At 41.8% G+C, this 19117-nt stretch overlaps 1 protein-coding gene and 1 non-coding gene across 2 annotated transcripts in view; one reads left to right on the forward strand and one right to left on the reverse strand.

Annotated features, from left to right (window-relative positions):
• The window catches only part of Mnat1 (MNAT1 component of CDK activating kinase), a 179451-nt gene that overhangs the window by 64600 nt on the left and 95734 nt on the right, over positions 1-19117 (forward strand). Inside the window, exons 2-5 of the mRNA XM_006992726.4 lie at positions 290-442; positions 2819-2892; positions 11809-11912; positions 16418-16558. Coding sequence (XP_006992788.1) covers positions 290-442; positions 2819-2892; positions 11809-11912; positions 16418-16558 — 472 coding nt within the window. The remainder of the gene's footprint in view (positions 1-289; positions 443-2818; positions 2893-11808; positions 11913-16417; positions 16559-19117) is intronic.
• Positions 629-731, reverse strand: LOC121822558 (U6 spliceosomal RNA). The gene has a single exon (XR_006063744.1). It is a non-coding gene; the product is annotated as a U6 spliceosomal RNA (small nuclear RNA).

Here is a 19117-nt window from a genome sequence, read left to right on the forward strand (position 1 = left end):
TTCTAAAATTGTAAGTAGCCATGAAATTTCATCCCCCAACCTTAGTCCTTCCCTGAAGGGCAGACTGTTCAAGCTTGTAGATTTGAAGACTACCTTAAATGCTATGTTTTCTGTCATTTAAAGTTTATTTATTTTTGAGAATTTCATACATTGAATACTGTATTTACGTCATTTCATCCCTCCCTCTCCCCACTCTAGGTCTTCTTGTCTCCCTCAACTCCCTCTCCAATTCCTGACCTCTTCTTGTTTAACTACTATTACTACCATAGCTACATGTGTGTCTTTATAGGTGTGAGAGCTGTGTGGATTTGCTGTTTGTGAGAGGAGCCGGGAACTGTCCTGAGTGTGGTACTCCACTGAGAAAGAGCAACTTCAGGGTACAGCTCTTTGAAGATCCCACCGTTGACAAGGAGGTTGAGATTCGGAAAAAAGTGCTCAAGATGTAAGTGTTACTGTTGAGGGATCGGCCAACAAAGACAACTTCAACAGTTATTTCTATAGTCATCATTACTGTTTGCTCATGTAATTTTGAACAGCTTAGCAAGTAATGAAGTAGTTATAAAATCATCTACATACATATTTTACAAAATGTATTAAGTTTATAGTAACTGTAATATCTAACCTTTGTTAAAGAAGAACTTCCTTCATGAATTTCCGTGTCATCCGTGCACAGGGCCATGTTCCTCTCCGTATCATTCCAATTTTAGTGTATGTGCTTCCAAAGCGAGCACAGCACAGGAAGAACTTTCTTGGTGTTTTCACAGCTTATCCATTTGCTGTTTATTATTCAATTAACAAATACCCCTGTTATATGTATAGCAGTCATTAAGAAATGATGTGTAGGATAGCTATTAGCCTTCTTCTCATGAGGCTTACTAGTAAAGTAGTGTAGGATATTAGGGAGTTAGAAAATAGAGTAGTGGGCAAAGCGAATTTACTCTAAGGACTGAGGAGGTAACATTTAACTTTCAGTTTGAAGCTTATTTAGATAAAATGTTGGCTATGCTTTATTTTTGCATTTATGTGGGTGCATTTTTATGATTTGTTAGTTTTGAGTTCATTTTATTTGCCCTTTTGCTATAAGTTACTTTATTATTTTTAAATTAATACATTTTCTTAAGGTTTTGTGTTTTTGGTGTTGGGGGATTGAACCCAATGCCTGGGGTACACTAAGCATATGCTCTGCCTCTGAGCCATACAGCTAACTCATGATTGACTCCCCCCCCCCCCCCCCCCCCCCCGAGACAGGGTTTCTCTGTATGGCCCTGAATGTTCTGGGGCCAGGCTGGCCTCGAACTCAGAGATCTGCCTGCCTCTGCCTTCTAAGTGGTGGCATGAAAGGCATGCCACCACCGCCTGGCTTACTTCTTAATTTTTAAAAATAATCATTTTATTTTTTTATATTATCTTTCTTGTGAGTGTGTATGTGTGTGGATATGTGCATATGAGTGCGGTTACCCTGAGAGCTAGAGGTGTTCTGTTGGCTCCACCAGGAGCTGGATTTACAGACAGATGTAAACTACTAGATGTGGGTGCTGGAAACTGAACTGTGGTCTTCTACAGGAGTAGTACAGATTCTCTTTTCTCTCTCTCTCTCTTTTGTTTTCATGTTATTAGTTTATTTACAATCTTATTCAGTATAAGAATTCAACAGTTTAATCTACAAGAGTTAGAGATCACACCTCTTAAACATTCTTTATATCTGTTAAAAGAGTGAATTAAACATCCTTGTTTCTTAAGTAATTGGTGTCTTGCTATAAAGAAAGGTGCAGCAAATCCAGATCCAAAGTACAGGGTCTCATAGCTGGTAGGCACCGCTTGTTTTCCACTGAAAGTGACAAGTTCTTCCCCAGGCCCTCCCCGCCTCATGGTGCCTGCAGCAGACCTCGGAGCTGGTTGACCCCAGATGCTCTGGCTTAGCATGCTGCTGATGGAAGTTCTGCATGGACACAGAGAAGGCAGGCGGAAGAGGGGGCTGCAACACTCCTGTTTCCTTTGCTCATGACCTTGCTGTCCTCAGCGTAATACAGGCTCCTAACCACTGAGCCACCTCTCCAGGCCCTTTTAGTCATTGTTTGGATGGCATACATATGGCTTAGTGACATCTTCCTAGATACTGAATTGATAATACTTCATCAGTGGCCAGCTGATCTTGACTTACATTTCCTTAAGAAGTCATCTTTTCCTTCTGATTGTTTACCTTTAACCTTTTCAGTTTTGTTGTTATTCACTGATACATTATAATATTTATGTATTTTGTGACCTGTGTTTTAGGTCACTATTGTCATGAAAAACTTTTTTTATTTGAGCTTCAGTTTTCTGTAATTAATAACTATAATAAATAATATAATTTTTAATGATATGTCTTACTTAAGTTCATTTCATATCCCTGAGGCACCTTATTAAATCTCTTTCCTTAAGTCCTTTAAGAATTGTCATGTGATAGCATTCTCTTCTGATTCTACATCTTCTGTTAATCATAAGAATCTTCAGAACGGTGTTTTTGGGTTGCATGCATAGCTCCATGGTAGAACACATGCTTATTGTGAACAGAAGTAATCCTTCCACACCCCACCAAAAATAAAAAAATAAAAACAGAAAAAAAAAAAAAAACAAAAGAAAAATCAACCCAACAAAACCTCCCTCAAACCCAGCTTGCATTCTTGGTCTAGTTATAAACCCAACATCAAGAAAACAATGTTTTACACAGTAAATAATCTCTTCCTATATATCATGCATCAATTAAGTAGGGATGAGCAAGCAGGTTATATAAAATGGTCTACAATGATATATATAACTTGGATTTTTTTCTCTGTAGATACAATAAAAGAGAAGAAGATTTTCCTAGTCTACGAGAGTATAATGATTTTCTGGAAGAAGTGGAGGAAATTGGTATGTTTTAATTGGATGTGCTGGCCTTTATATCTTGTGCTGTTATCTTTTAGATGCCTAGACAGTGTCTCAACACAAAAGGCTCCTGATGGTTTTTTTGTGGTAGTGATGTTTACAGGTTACTTTCTTTTGCAATTGAACTACATTTGTCAAATTTAAATCATACAAAGTAAAGGGTATTCTTAAGTAATTTTGTCTTAGAGAAATTATTATAGAGGTAATACTCCTTACCTGGGAGGAAGGGTGGTGTCTGTATGTACCAATTCTACCAATGCAGTTTAAGCAAAAGGAAATACTGTGACTTACTTTGTAGGATTTGTTAACGTTGTCTGTGATAACAAAAGACAAAAATGTTTATCACTGTTTATGCTTCTGTGGAACAGCAGGTTGGAAAACTTTGAAGCAGGTGGCTGTGGAGTAGCATTTTACTAGTTAGTGTTTTCCAGGCAGATGTAGAATGATCTTAGTTCTTCTTTTCAATGTGATTAGTCCTAAGTGTCTTCCTCACAAAAGTGTGTTGTCTCTGCTTGCTCCCTTTACTTTCAGTGCTGGCTAGGGATTGAGCCTTGTTTCTCTTTTGCTAAAGAGAATTTCAAAACTGTTAAATGGTATGGAAGTTGTGATACATTGATTAAAAAGTTATGCTTTTTAAAGTTGTGATAATTGGAGCTGCTGAGATTACTCAGCTTCCCACCACACCTGAAGATTTGAGTTCCTTTCTGGGACCCACACAGTGGAAGAGAGCCCCAGCTCCCCACGTTGTCTGACCCCCACACATGCGCACTAAATAAATCATTGTAAAGCACATACTAAATTAGTAACTATGAAACAAAAAGTCACTGTATTTATTACAAAGTACAGGTTTGGAAATGATATGAGAGTGTAGCCTATGAAAATTAGACTGAAACTGTGAGGATCAAACAGTCATCTTTTTACTCTCCCAGTTTGTAACTTTATTACTAAAACACGATTAAAAAGAATCATTAGAAGGTTTTTATATGTGGCAAATTAAAAAAATTCAAATTCTTTAGGTATTAGTATTATAATTTTTAAAAATTTCCTTCTGAGAAAGTCTAGATATCCCTTTTCTAAAGTGTCCAAGTTATTTGTTACGCCCCAGTAGAAGCATATGCAGAACATAATTTGGGATTTTTCTGAAATATTTTAGTGCCTTAGAACTGTTGCTTCTTCATTCTAAATGTCGTCATATGTGCTTTATATGTATTAGCAAGTGTGAGTCCCTGGGGTTTTACTGAGAAGCTGGTAGAATTGTGGATGCTGATGCAAAGGGCCTGTAGATACAGACTGAAGATGCTCAGGTCGAGAACAAGCAGGAGGATTGCCGTCACAAAGAAACGGTTTGCGTATGCCCCCAAATCAGTGGGATTAGTCAAAACTCTGTGATAGAAAGCAGGTAAAAGCACAGGGCAGGCTGAATACACCAGCACAGTTCTAACCGAGTGTTCTAGGTAGCTAAAGGAAACTGAAGGACAAGGAAACTGGGATGAAACAGCAGGGGGGACCTTGACTTTTCATGAAGTGCTGGTTGGGCCTGCGTATGTACTTTTTCCTGAGATGAACTAATTTGAAGGAATGAGCAGCCTGGGGCCCACAGGTTCATGTTTAGAAGTAGGCACTAGCAACAGGACAGGGTAAGCTTGGATAGTGAGACTCTACAGCATGTAATACTTTCTTCCTTTTCTTTGAGGTGGAGTCTCACTATGTGGCCTTGGGTGTTCCGATAATTGTTATGTAGGTCAAGTTGGTTTCGAGCTTGCGAAATCTTCCTGCCTCTGCTTCCCGGAGTCCAAGATTACAGGCCTGCACCATCACAGCTGGCCTGTAATATTTTCTCTTTCTCTGTGAGCATGTGGGTATAGATACCCATGCATGCGCACATGGAGGACAGAGTGAGTGTTGGGTGTCTTCCCCACTTTCTTTCTTTCTTGAGACAGGGTCCCTTTCTGAATGTGGAGCTCACCTATTGGCTAGACTGTCTGGTGAGCAGGCCCCTGGGATTTTCCTGTCTCTGCATGCCAGTGCTGGGGTTACAAGTATACGCTGCTGTGCCTTGGTTTTTCTGTGGGTGCTGGGATCCGAACTCAGGTTCTTGTGCTTGTTTGGCAAGCACCTTACCCACAGAGCCACCATCTTCCCCTGCAATACCTCACCAATACAAACCTATAGACCAGTGCCTTTGATCTGAACGCGATCATGCCATTATGCATATTTCCTGAAGGTGTGTCTGGAAGGTATATAGAGACTCTGACCCAATGTCTGGTTAACTGTCCCACTGACATTTCCCGTTCCTTCCATAGACTGCTGACTCATGCCAAAGCATAATGATGCATAGCAAGTGCTTTTCCATTAAAGGCTGTCCTCAAGTTCCTCTCTGTTCTGCTCTCCAGTTCAGTTATGCACCAGGAATTATTTGCACCAGTGATCAAGCTTTCCTAGACCAATTGTGCTTATTATTTTATGCAATTTAGTCCAATAATGTATAAGGCTGGGAAAATTCCGTAACTGTGTGCTTTTGCTTCCCTTAAAAAAGTGGAGCCAGCACTGTAGATGGTAGTTATAATTTATACAAGAAGTGAACTCCTGTTAAAGACTAGACATTGGCTGTGCATTATTCAGTTGGAGATGCTGTGTTAGTCTCTTTTCTGTTGCTGAGATGAAACACCATGGTCAAGGTAACTTATGAAAGATAGAGTTTAATTGGGCTCACAGTTCCGGAGGGTCAGAGTCCATGATGGTGGAGCAAAGCATGGAAGGAGGAGCTGCAGCCGAGACTTGGATCTTCATCTACAAACAGGAGACGTAGAATACCCTGGAAATGATTTGAATCCTTTGAACCTCAAAGCCTACCTCCAGTGACACACCTCCTCCAACAAGATCATCCTTCCTAATCCTTCCCAAACAGTTCCATCAACTGGGGACCAAGTATTCAAACATATGAGCCTATGAGGACCATTCTTATTCAAACACCACATTGCTGTGTTAGTCGGGGTTCTCTAGAAGAACAGAATCAATAGAATGAAAATTATATTAATTCATTTTACATTTGATGTGATTAACTTCTTTTGAAATAGTAACAATAGCTACCTCACATCTGAGAGGCTGCCAAACCAGTAGTTGCTTGGTCCTTGCGACTGGACAGTTTTCCAGTCAGAGTAGTCCACAATGGCTGTCTCACACTGGAGAAGTAGACAACTCAGTAGTTGCTCAGTCCGTGCACTCGGTGCCTCAGTAGCCCCAGTGTGGTGCTGAAGACCTAGAGGGTGGTTGGAGAGGTACTGTTGTACAGTCACTGATAGATGCCTGGATGTGCTGGTTCTAATACCGACAAAGGAATTGCCAGCAGCAGCAGCGGCAGCAGGGTAAATACACTTGGCAGCAAGCGAAAAGCTAGTAATCTTCCTTCTGCTATGTCCCTTTTTTAAATCTTGGCTGCCACCAGAAGGTGCCACCCACATTTGGTGTGGTCTTCCCGCTTCTGTTAATAATCAGTATTATTCTCAGGTAAGGCTCATTGCTCAGATGTTTCTAATTTGTGACAAGCTGACATTAAAACCAACTGTCCCAGCTGCATAGTTATGGTGTGTGTTTTTTAAGTTAAATAGTCTGAGGGAGGAGGTAAGGAGGAAGGCAGAGAGGGGAAGAGAGGAGGGAGGAGAAGAGACGATTTACAAACTCAGAAGCTCCACTGGGCAAAGGAGCCAACAGAGTAAAGAAGACAGTCTGCAGCCAGGGAGAAAACCTTTGCAAACCAGACAGCCACTGTTACCGCCTGCATTTGTTCCTCTTCCATTGCTGTGATAAAGAACCACGGCCTAGGCAATGTTTGGAAGAGTTTATTTTGGCTTACTGCCCCAGAGGGAAGCATGGCAGTAAGCAGCAGACATGGTACCTTGAGTGGAAGCTGAGGATTCAGATCTTGAACCTCATGCCTGGAGCAGAGAGCGCACACACTGGGAATGGCAAGAGTCTCTAAAGTCTCAAAGCCCACCTCCAGTGATGCACTTCCTCCAATAAGACGCTGCCTTCTAACCTTCCTGAGTAACACCATCAACTGGGACCAGGCTTTCAAATGTCTGAGTCTATGGGGGGCATCTTATTCAAATCACCGCATCTCTGAAATGTACAAGAACCACTGGCAGCTCAGTGGCAAGAATACAAATAACCTTATGAACAAGTCGACATTTCTCAAAAGGAAACATACAAGTAACTAACAGGTATATGCAACATTGCTCACATCACTAATTACTAGGGAAATGCAAATTAAAATCATAATTAGATACCACCTGTTAAATGTTCCCACTGCAAAAAAAAAGAGCATGTGATGTGATAGGTTTGTTAATTAGCTTGCTGTAATAATTCCACAAGTGTATGTACATAAACCAAACATCACAATTTACTCTATACATGTATACAATTATTTGTTAAAAAAGGCTGGAGAGATGGTCAGTGGTTAAGAGCACTGGCTGCTCTTCAGAGGACTCAGGTTTGATTCCTAGCATTCAGGTGGCGTCACACAACTCTTTATTATTCTGCTCCCAGGAGATCTGAAGCCCTCTTCTTGCCTCAGAGAGCATGCACAAGTTGTCCAGACATGCATGTCGGCAAAACACCCATACTTACAAATACATAAATAATTTTCTTTCAAAAGGTAAATATGAAATCAGAAGCTGTAAACTTGGCTTTCAGTAAAATTTAGTCTGTGGCCCACAATGAACCAGTGAGGTTTTTAAGGGACACCTCCATCCAAGACAGGGGTTTCTGTGTATCCCTGCTGTCCTGGAACTTGCTCTGTAGACCAGGCTGGCCTTGAACTCACAGAGATCTGCCTGCCTCTGCCTCCTGAGTGCTGAGATTAAAGGCGTGCACCACCGCCGCCCAGCAAGGGACCATTTCAGTAGTGTGGATGAGAAATAGGAAATCATAGAATGGACAGTAGTGGTGGGCATAGTAAAGAAGACATTTTAGAGAGAATATTCACCGATTTGACATCCTAAGTGGGTTAGAAAGAATGGACAGATGACTTGAAATATGACCCGGAACACTTCAGTCAGGGGTGTTAATCAAGACAACGCAAGTGGGAGCGCTGGGGAAGTCGGCAGAGCGCTGGCCGTGCAAGTGTGAGGACCTGAGTTCGACCCCCGGACCCAGGTGAACAGGTCAGCTGCGCTGGCCTGTGCTTGTTATCCCAGTGCTAAGGAGGCAGAGACCGCAGATCCATGGGGTTGAGGCCAGCCAGCCAGCCTACTTGGCACTTCTCAGCCAGTGAATAAATACCCTGTTTCAGGAAACAAGGTGGATGGCTGTCAGGAAAAGTGACACCTAAGGCTGACCTCTGTCCTCCCCTGCACGCATATGTGTGCCTGCACCCTCTGCGTGACCCCGCCCCCACAGAAGGTAATGAAGGTTGTAGAATCGTGGTTTTATTGTTTTGTCTTGTTAGATGGGCAGTGTGCAGAAATGAGGGGTAGGATAAAGACATTAGTTTGGGGCCCTTAAAACTGTTGGGTGTGGTTCTACCACTTTCATGTGGCATTGTTCTGATTGTTACTATAGAAATAGAACTTCTGTCAAATCTTGTTTCCGTAACTGTCTCCTTTGTGCTTGGACTTTCAAAGATACTTACATGTTCTTGCCATCTGTATTGACTTTCTCTGTTAGTCAAAAGAACAAAATGCCAATTTAATAAACACCTACTGATTACGAGAGTGAGCTGCACACACTATAATTTTCAAAATTCTAAAAGCAACAGGCGATAATAGCCCTCTTGTATATGGAGAACAAGCACCAAGAGCTCAAGTTGTGAATCGTGACTCAACAGTCTTCTCTCAGTGCTCCGAACATACGCGATAGGCCTAATGAGTGGTTAGTAGTCTATGTCTGGGTATGGAATGCTGGGAAATAGTCAGAGATGCGAGAGGGGCATGTGGGTTTTGGCCTAGTGTGGTGATGTATGCACGCAATTCTAGTACCCAAAAGACTGAGGCAATGGTCATGAGTTATAGGCCAGCCTGGGTTGCAAAGGAAACCCTGTCTCATAAAAGAAGCAAATAAGCAAATAAAAAAGACCTCACACCAGCTAACTAGCCCACCACCAGTAAGGAAGTTGTCTAGAGCTTTTTTTTGACAGGTGTTAAGAGTTTTGATTTTAGTTTTGTAGTAGAAGTGTAGCGTTAAGGATGCTTAAATATACAACGAGACTTAGAGATAGGAGGTTAGTTCAGGTCTGAGGAGTCACAGAAGGAAGATGAAGACATTTTGTTATTTAAATATCATTATGAATTCCTTGACTAGCACATGTATAAAATTAAAGTGTGCAGTCTTGAATAATGATGTCAAGAACTCACAGTAGACAGTGCATATGAAGATGAACTTTCTTGTGGCATTAACAACAGACCCTTCTCTGTGGGGATGACAATGGGCACATAGAACCTTTTGTTCCTCCTGCCCCAGGGATCTCCTCAAACGTTTGTTCTTAGCTTCATAATAACCAGATTATTCTTTGGGTGCAGAGAATACTTATTTTAAAAGGGTGAGAAACCCTGAAGGGATTTAATTGTAAATTCTGAATGTCAAAAGACTTTTAAAATTGTACTTAAATAACATTAAATCTTCCAGAAAGTACAATAGGGTTTTTGTTTGCTTTTAATTCTTGATTAGAGTCAGGTCAACATCTGAGCCACACCAGCAAACAGATAAAGGGTCAGATGGTTGTTACAGGAAGTCAGCTCCTGCCCCTTCTCTGAGGCTGCATGCCGTGCCGTCCCAATTCACTATAGCTCAATAAGCTTGCTTCAACTAAGACATTTTTATGTTAGTAATACAATTTCATGATTCTTATTTTTTTGAGAGAAAGCGATTGTATTATCTGCAATTTGATTCACCTCTATTATATTGCAATACCTCAATTTTCCAAGTTAAAAATAAAATAAACATTGTCTGTTTTGCTTTTATTGGGATTTATCATGGCATTTGTAATTACAAAAGAAACAAATTGCATCTAACCATATGAATTGAACTCAGAATTGACATTTACTTACTTTTTGGATCATATTTAATAGCAAGTTTAAACCAGTAATAAACAGGAACATTCTAGTAGGTCTAACAACACATGTACATTGAAAACATTTATATAGGATAGGAAGAAAGTAGAAGAGACTAGTAAGAAGTAATGTACTTTCGGCATTCACAGAAGGGGAACTGTGTCTGCAAAGTAGTTTTTTGTGTGTGTGTGTGAAGGGGGGCGGGCAGTAAATACCAAATCTTTTATTGGTTGAACTGTGTTTCTAACTCAGAGCATGTATTTCCATTTCCTCTTGGCTCCCTACAATTTTCATTTTTTTTAAGGCTTTTTAAAAAATTGATTCTTTGTGGATTTCACATTATGTATCTCTGTCCCTTCATATCCACCCTCTGCCCTTGCAACCTCCTCCACAAAATAAAATTAAAAGAAAACTTAAAAAAAAAACCCAAAACCAAAACTAACACATCAACATTCTTAGTATAGAAGCTGTGGTGTGACACAGTGAGTCACACAGTAGACCCTTTAGTCCATATATCTTTACTTGCAAGTGTTCATTGCAATGAGTCATTGGTCTGGCCTCTGGCTTCTGCTATACCACTGATAACGGCTCTCCCTGGAGCTCCTCTTGGATATCCTGTTGTCCTGTGTCATGTGGAGATCCTGCAGCTTTGGATCTGCAGGTCCAGCTTTCACGTGCTCCAGAAGTTCATAGATGGCCATGGTTGTTGGGGTGGGCCAAGTCATAGCTCTAGTTCTGAGCCTGGGTGGTAGCTGGGTTGGTCAGCTGGCTGGGCGGTAGCTGGGTTGGCCAGCCTGCCAGCTTCCCTCATCGACAGCACTAGGGCAAGCTCTCCGGCATTGCCACAGCTAGCTCACCCACTGCGGCAGGCAGCAAGGAGCGAGGCCAGTTCTTCTGCTCTCATGCCCTCTGGGCAGCTCACCCACAACCACCCCACCAGGGCCAGCTCTACTCTTGCCGAGGCAGATACAGGGCCCGCTCTCCCGTCTATTGTAGGACCAGCTCTCCCATCCTTGTCCCCCCAGTGCCATCTCTCCTGCCTGCTGAAGGAGACTGGGGTGGGGGTGGGGGAAAGGCACCCTTCCCTCACTGGTGCTACCACATGGCAGATGAGAGTGGGTGGGGTCAGCTCTCCTGCCTTCCTGCTCCCAGGACTGGCTCACCTGAAGAGGTGAGTGATGGGGGAGGGCAGTCCCTCCATGTGACAGATGAGGAGTGGGGTCAGATTTTTTTATGCACGTTTGAAGGGCCAGATCACCTGTGCCCCGCCAGCAAAGTGATTTGTAAAGGCACCTGTTGCAAACCTGATGCCCTGATTTCCACCCCTGGAACCCATGTGATGGAAGGAGAGAACTAATGCCCACAGTTGTCCTCTGACCTCCACATGCACTCTATGGAACACACACTCTCTTTCTCTTATTTAATAAATGTAGAAAACACAACCCTATATCTGTAATGTGTGATTTAGGCTAAGTGAGGTAATAGGTCAAGTGCCTGTGTTACATATTCCATAGGTGTTTGCAATATAGAGAAGGTAGACTTTGATTTATTTTTATTAACTTTTAAGTGTGTGTGTGTGTGTGTGTGTGTGTGTGTGTGTGTGTGTGTGTGTGTGTGTCTCCATGTAAGTGCCAGTGTCTGTAGAGGGCAGAGGTGTCAGATACTCCTGGAGCTAGAGTTCGAGGTTGTTGTGAGTGACCCAATAAGATTGATGGATGATTAAAAGACACAGGAGAACTATAAAGATTGATAATCCAATGAGGAAGAATTCACAATGCTGAATATTTGGCTTTTTATAGTCACCGTAAGATTTATATTAAAACTATTTCATGACATTGTTTCCTTTCTTTCACAGTCTTCAACTTGACCAACAATGTGGATTTGGAGAACACCAAAAAGAAAATGGAAATATATCAAAAGGAAAACAAAGATGTCATCCAGAAAAATAAGTTAAAGCTGGTTAGTTGCTAAGTATTCTCTTCTTTTGTATGAGTGACAAAATTTTTCACATCATACTGAACAAGATTTTATTAGTTCTTGGAGTGTTTCATACAATGTCTAATCATATTCACCTCACTCTTTCTGATTCTTCCTCAATTTATCCCTCCCTTCCCTACCCACCCAGTCTTGTGTCCCTTGAAAAAAGTATGTCACAAGGAATTGTGCTGCTCAAATATCCTTGGATGTGCGGTCTTCCCTGGAGAGTTACCAGCAGCTCCACTCTCAGAGAAAATTGTTTCTCCCTCTCACAGCAGCTCTTGGTTGCCAATGGCTCCATGGCCAGGGCTGGGATTGTGGGCTCAACTTCCTCTCCACGCTGGGATTTGGTCTGGCTTGGGCTTGGACAGGTTTTGCACATGCTGTCGATATTGCTCTGAGGTCCTGTGTACAACTGCTCTGCTGTGTTCAGAAGACACTTTTCTTGCAGTCCTCTACTTCCTCAGGCTCTTACACTCTGCCGGCCACCTCTTCAGCCTTGGGAGTGGGTGTGCAGTATATATGTTCATTTAGGGCAGAGCATTCTGCAGTTTCTTAGTGTTTACACCTTGGCCAATTGTGGATCACTGTTAATCACCGTCTACTGTACATAGAAGTTTCTCAAATTAGGGTTGATAGATATGTGGATCTATGGGTATAACGCTAAGTCATTAGGAGATGGTTTAACTCTGTATCCATTTGGTGGCATAATGGTAGTGAATTCCCACTATTACCTGTCTACAAGCCATAAGTTCTTAGCCCAACAATGGTGCCAAGCATGGATTCCATCTTGTGGAGCAGGACTTAAGCCAACGAGAAAGTGGTTGGACACTCTCAAGATGTTTGTGCCAGCCACTGTGTACCATGGCTGTGTCTTCCCAGGACAGTGCTATCTCACAGGGCTCATAGCTGATTAGGACTGATGAGTAATTTTCTCTCTAGTAGTTTGTGTGGCACCTTCCAGAGCTATGGAAGCTAGATAGTAGGATAAAGCTTTTAGTTCCTTCCGTTCTGGGCTGATTTGACCCGGTTCCAGGACTCGATTATGTTTCTTTGCACTGTCAAATTCGGAAGGTAACCAGTAGTATTGGAAATAGCCTGCAATGTTTGGGGTTCTCTGGGACCTCCATGGCCAGTAATTCCAAAAGAAGTAACTCATACCTGGTATGGGCTGTTTATTTGTTAACTTCTCGGATTTTTTTAGGGATATTGTTACCCTGTCATAGTGTAACTTCATTTTAACTCTTTATGTGTGTATATGTTTTACGTTTTAGAGTGCTTCTGTAGTAGTAGGTTCCCATGTATCCTTTTTGAAAGGTCTTTAGTGTTAGTTCTCTCTCCCCATGGTACTTCCTCCACCCTTCCCTCCGCCCCCGGTTTAACTATTCCTATTCCACTGTTCCCTTTTAGCTCTTCATGCCGGTGCAGTCTCACTGCTCTGCCTGGGAAGCCCCTCCCCATGGCCATTAGTAATGTTCTGTCTTCTATGGGCATTATAGATGAAGCACACATCTGAAGAGTCAAAGCTAACATCTACAGATAAGAGAAAACGTAACAACTTTCTAGGTTTGGAGTACCTCACTCAAAATTATTGTTTCCAGCTCCAGCCATTTACCTACAAATTTCATCTGCCATGGGCCCCTCAATGTGGCACTGGCTGTCCTGGAACTCTATATAGCCCAGACTGGTCTCAAACTCTCACAATTCACCTGCCTCTGCCTCCTAAGTGCTGGGATTAAAGGCACATGCCATTAAGCCTTGGAATAATTTTTTTCTTAGAGCTGAATAATATTCTATTGTGGAAATATTACCATATTTTCATTATCTGGTCATCAGTTGATGGGCATCTAGTGATGTCCATCAAAAACAAAATGGCTGTTTCTATTTCCTGGATGTTGTGAATAGAGCAGAAATCATCATGCATAAGTAGGTATCTTTCAAATATGATATGGAATTTTTTGAGTATAGACCCCAGATGGGTATAGCTGGATCATATGGTACAGCCTCTTATGGAAATCAGTGTGGAGGTTTTATATAATAGTTTAAGAAGCTACCCTCCTTTTAAAAGCAGTTATATTCACAGGGAATTTAAACAGAAATTTAAATTCCTAGAAATACAGCCCTACTGTATAGATGTATGTAGTTAGGGGGATACTCACCTTACTGTAGCAAAAACCATTTTGACAACATTAAGTTAAACTGTACTTCTTAAGAAATGGATCTTTAAGGTAGACAGCTGTTGTTGCTAGTGTCTCTTTTATTACCTCTGAGCAGTTAAGTTTGCATCTGAACACTGGTCAAGCTCATTTCCATTCTTGGACTTCACCAACTAAGCTTTCTTCATAGCTCTGAGTTTGACTGTTTTATACACCTCATGTGAATACATAAAGTATTTATTATGCTTGTTTAAGTTTCCTTAAAATTTCTAAGACTTATTTTTTTATTTTGTGATCAGTCCTGACTAAAGTTTTGTATGTTCTTTGAAAGAACATGTAGTCTGCTCCTTTTAAGTAGAATATTTTGTGTATGTATTTTTGTGCCATTTTCTATGTAGTATTGTTTGAGGTCTGTGTTTATTGGCAGTCTGTTTGGATAGTTTATCCATTAATTAAAAGTGGACCATTTAATTTTTTCTTGTGTTGCTGCCTAATTCTCCCCTCAGTTGTCATTGTATGTGCCCTATATATTTCGGTGATCTGATACTGAATGCATGTATAACTTTTATATTTTCTTGTAGGTTATACTTTTTATCATCCTATTATGTCTTTTTTTGTCTCTTGTGATATCTTCTGACTTAAAGTCCATCTTGTCTCTTATTGTATTCATCATCTCAGTGAATGGTGCTAGTATCCATCAGTGCTGAAGCCATTGTTCAGTCTCCATGATTTGTTGATGGCTTATGTTGGAAACCTGGCTCTTCTTCTAATTCTAGTAGTACATAGTTAAGGGGCCTTTTTACAAAGTTACGTGAATACTATTCTACCCGGTCTTCCGGTTAGCTTGAGCCCAGTTCTGTCTGTGTGCCTGTCTCACTGCTTCTAGTCATCTTTCTAACCCTCTCCTTGGGTTCTCAGATGTCTTCCCAGGGATCCTTTGGTGTTCTATAGGGAAGTGCCGTGATCGTCCTCCTCCTTCTTTCTCTGGCTTTATTGAAAACACTTTTCCATGCCTCATGACTTACTCACACCAAACAATCTAACTTGTTTCATATCTTTGCCCTGTTTGCTTAATAGGTTGTTGTACTGTGTGTGTGTGTGGGGATATCTAATACCTACTGTGTGAAATTCTAAAACTATGTATTGCTTTCCTGGGGCTACCAGAACAATTTGCCAAAACCTAGGTGGCTTAGCCATTATTTTCTCACTGTTATGAAGGCTAGAAGCCTGACATTCAGGTGTCAGCAGGGCCATAATATCTCTAGGCTCCAGGGCTGGATCTTTCTTAGCCTCTGGTGGTAGCCAGCAAGCATTGCCATGCTTTGTCTGTCTTCACATGGTCTTTCCCCTATGTGTCTGTGTCCAGATTTCCAGTAGGATATTTGTCTTAACCTGATTATATCCGCAGAGATCTCCCCTCTCACTCTACACCAAAAATAAAGTCATATTTATTAGTACCAGGATGTCGATCTTTAGCCTCTCTCTTCATGGGACACAGTTCACCACCAACACTATGAATCCCTTCTATTTCTACCTGTAGTCCCGAGGAAAACTTATGAGCAGATCAGTCGTGTCATTACTGTGTATGCAGTATCCACACCTGATGCGCTCCATTGCAGACCCTCAGACACATTATGTAGATACATCTTTTTACAGACACTCTCACTAATCCTTCTTGATGATGTTTGCATTCCCTTCTCCACTGGAAGCTTGCATTAAAAGCACTGACTTATTAACAGGGGTGTGGGAATTTGTAAAACTGATTGGGAGAAATGCTCACAAGACTTAGCAGCTGACTTAGGGAGAACAGACAGGAGAGAGCAAACTGAATGGCCTTGAGAACGAGGTCACCTGAGGGGTGGGTTTGCTGTCATCAGGATAAGGACTACAGTGGACCTGATCGCTTGATCTTGCACACACTGAGTACAGAGTACAGGAGCGCAGCTTCTTTTCTCCCTGAAAACTTGGTGTTTTGTTAAAGGAGGAATCTGCCCAATACATGAACTGAAAAAGAAAGTCCATGATAAGTTCCATAAATTGAATGACTTTAAATTGTCTATAATAATTACAGATTACCACACCCACCCCACCCAGTATTAACCAGTTACTCCATTTCAGTTCTGGGCTTCGTCTACTTGGTTGGGTGTTTGTGAGCCCCTGGGATAGTGCAGGCTCACATGGAGTAATAGGCATCCTAGTTTCTTCTGTGTAGAATTGTTCCGTTCTAGCACAAGTCATGCCATTGCTGTTTCCAGGAATACAGAGGGAGGGGACAGCGTGGACTGCTGTTGGTTGCTGAAGTCATCCATTCCCTGTGTCATTTCTGTTTAGACTCGGGAGCAGGAGGAGTTGGAGGAAGCATTGGAGGTAGAACGGCAGGAGAGCGAACAGCGAAGACTGTTCATCCAAAAGGAAGAAGAGCTGCAGCAGATTCTGAAGAGGAAGAACAAGCAGGCCTTTTTAGACGAGCTGGTCAGTACTAACGCTGATTACCACTTCCAAACCAATCTTCCCGTGGATTTTGCTGAATAATGGCATTTAACGGCAGCTCAGAGTGCTCCTGCTCTAGTTTACTTTCAGCTTTCCCCTGATATATGTAAATGTAAAACTATTATTTATTATTATGTGTGCAAGGATGGGGTGGGGTGGAGAACATGTGCATGCCATGGTGTATGTGTAGAGGCCAGAGGACAATGTTGTTGGGCTGGTTTTTTTTTTTTTTTTGCTTTATGTGGGTTCTGAGGATTAAACTCAGGTTGTTAGGATTACAAGGCAAGTCAGGGCCTTTATCTGCCGAGCAAACTTCTCTTTTGCTTCTGTTAGTTGGTTTTTTTGAGTGGGTGGGGAGGAGGCTTTCCAGTCAGGGTTTCTCTGTGTATCCCTGGCTGTCCTGGAACTCACTCTGTAGCCCAGGCTGGTCTTGAACTCACAGAGATCCATCTGCCTCTGCCTCCATGCGTCACCATGGCCTGAGACAATATATATTGTTGAATAGTAAGACATATCCTTCAATCCCTCATCTCAAATAATTTTTATGCTTACAGTTCTGTGAGTCAAGAATTCAAGTGGGCAGTGTGGCGCACAGCTTTAATACCAAGACTCAGGAGGCAGAGGCAGGTGGATCTCTGTCAGTTCAAGGATAGTCTGGTCTATATAGTGAGTTCCAGGATAGTCAGAGTTACATAGTAAGACCCTGTCTCCACAAAACCAAACCAAAAAGAATTTAAGTGGGTCTTTGGAATCCTCTCCTCTGCAGAATATTCTCAGGTCTCTATGCCCGCCGCTGGTGTGGCTTCTTAGTTGGACGTCTTGTGCCGTATCTCAGAGCTGGAGGAAGGAGTATTCCAAGAGTAAAGAAGTAGACATGGTGTGGTTTGATGTGGTGGCAGCGCCTGTGCTACCACCACTGGTTCACCATGCCGGAGGGAGGGGCTGTGGATCAAAAAATAGAGACAAGAACAGCGGGTCATTCGCCTCAGCAGAATGCCGAATGCCGCTTATTGAAGGAGGGAAGAAACCTTAAATACAGGCTTACAGCACAATGGGGGAACCCGGGAGGGCAGAAGTTTGCTACAGATGTTCTACATTCTTGCATCTAAGCTGTTTACACCCAATATGCAGGATACACAAACAAGGAACTTCCCTTAAGCATTCAGGAGGGTGGAAACCCGCAGGGAATCAGCATAGGGAGGACATCTGGTCAAGGTCAGCAAGCAAGGCAACAGCTACCCAAAATGGAGGGCCAGGGCCCTACAGTTTGAAAGGCTTGGGCTGGGAAACTAGCACAGCACACCCGCTGATGAGTGAAGGACCTGCTCCATTTCAGGTGCATGGGCGTAGATTCTGCCCTTCATGGGTTGATTAGAACCACTTTATAGTATCCACTCAAAAAAAAGTGTGTGTTCCTAGAATTGGGTATCCAATTTCCACTCCAAAGAGAGTTAAGTGATAGGATCATGAAAGTGACTTTAATTATAGTTTTATCATATACTCACCCCCTTGTTATATCTTGGCAACTTCTATAAAGAAGTTAAAGTGATTTGTCCTAAGATATGAAGATGCTTGTAGACACAACACATTTTTGGACCTTAAAGAAGGCTGTCAATGGCTGAGTGTGGTGGCGCACGCCTTTAATCCCAGCACTTGGGAGGCAGAGGCAGATGGATCTCTGAGTTCGAGTTCAGCCTGGGCTACAAAGTGAGTTCCAGGACAGCCAGGGCTGTTACACAGAGAAACCCTGTATTCCGATTCCTTTCACCTCTCCCTTCCTCCTCCCCTCCCCTCCCCTCTCCCTTCCTCCTCCCCTCCCTTCCTTCTTCCCCTTCCTCCTCCCCCTTTTCAGCTTTTTGTCTATATTCATCTCACTTACAGATGAGAGGGTAACATTAAAACTGACATAAATATAAATAACACTCAATAGATTGTTTATGTCTCTAAGCTTACTAAAACATTGTTTTTAGAGCATTTTCTCTTAATAGTTTCCCAACAAGCTAGTTTTTGAATATATTGGTTATGTGCTGAAATATAATGACTGCATGTCATATTTTTGCATGAAAAATAATATATTTGGATGAAAGGGGAGTGTTGTTAGAATATTAGTACTTTCTAGCAGTTAGCTCTGTATTCATCTTTGTTAGCAAATAGCACTAGTGACTATGGTCTGAGAAGTGGTTCATGGAATTGATACTTTATTATTGATACTTATTTTAACCCTTTGCGATACTGGTGACATCACAAGCTAGAAAATGTTCCTCTCTGGGGAAGTCTTTCTGCATTATTCCCTTTCTATTCTGTGTTCATATATTAATTTCCCTGAGGCATGTCTTCAGTGTTGACGGGTCCTCAGTCTTAATTGCTGTGTTGGATTCTATGATGGGATAAATGTAAATGTATTTTCTATTGTGTCTTTGTTCAAAAAGCATTTTAAACCAGTTAACCAGAGGTAGAATAAAAAGCAAGAAACATCTTAAATTAGATGTAGGTGAGAAAATAAATACAAATAAGGAAAGAGGATTAATAAGGATTACATAG

The sequence above is a fragment of the Peromyscus maniculatus genome, chromosome 14 (assembly GCF_049852395.1).
Source record: "Peromyscus maniculatus bairdii isolate BWxNUB_F1_BW_parent chromosome 14, HU_Pman_BW_mat_3.1, whole genome shotgun sequence".
Lineage (NCBI taxonomy): Eukaryota > Metazoa > Chordata > Mammalia > Rodentia > Cricetidae > Peromyscus > Peromyscus maniculatus.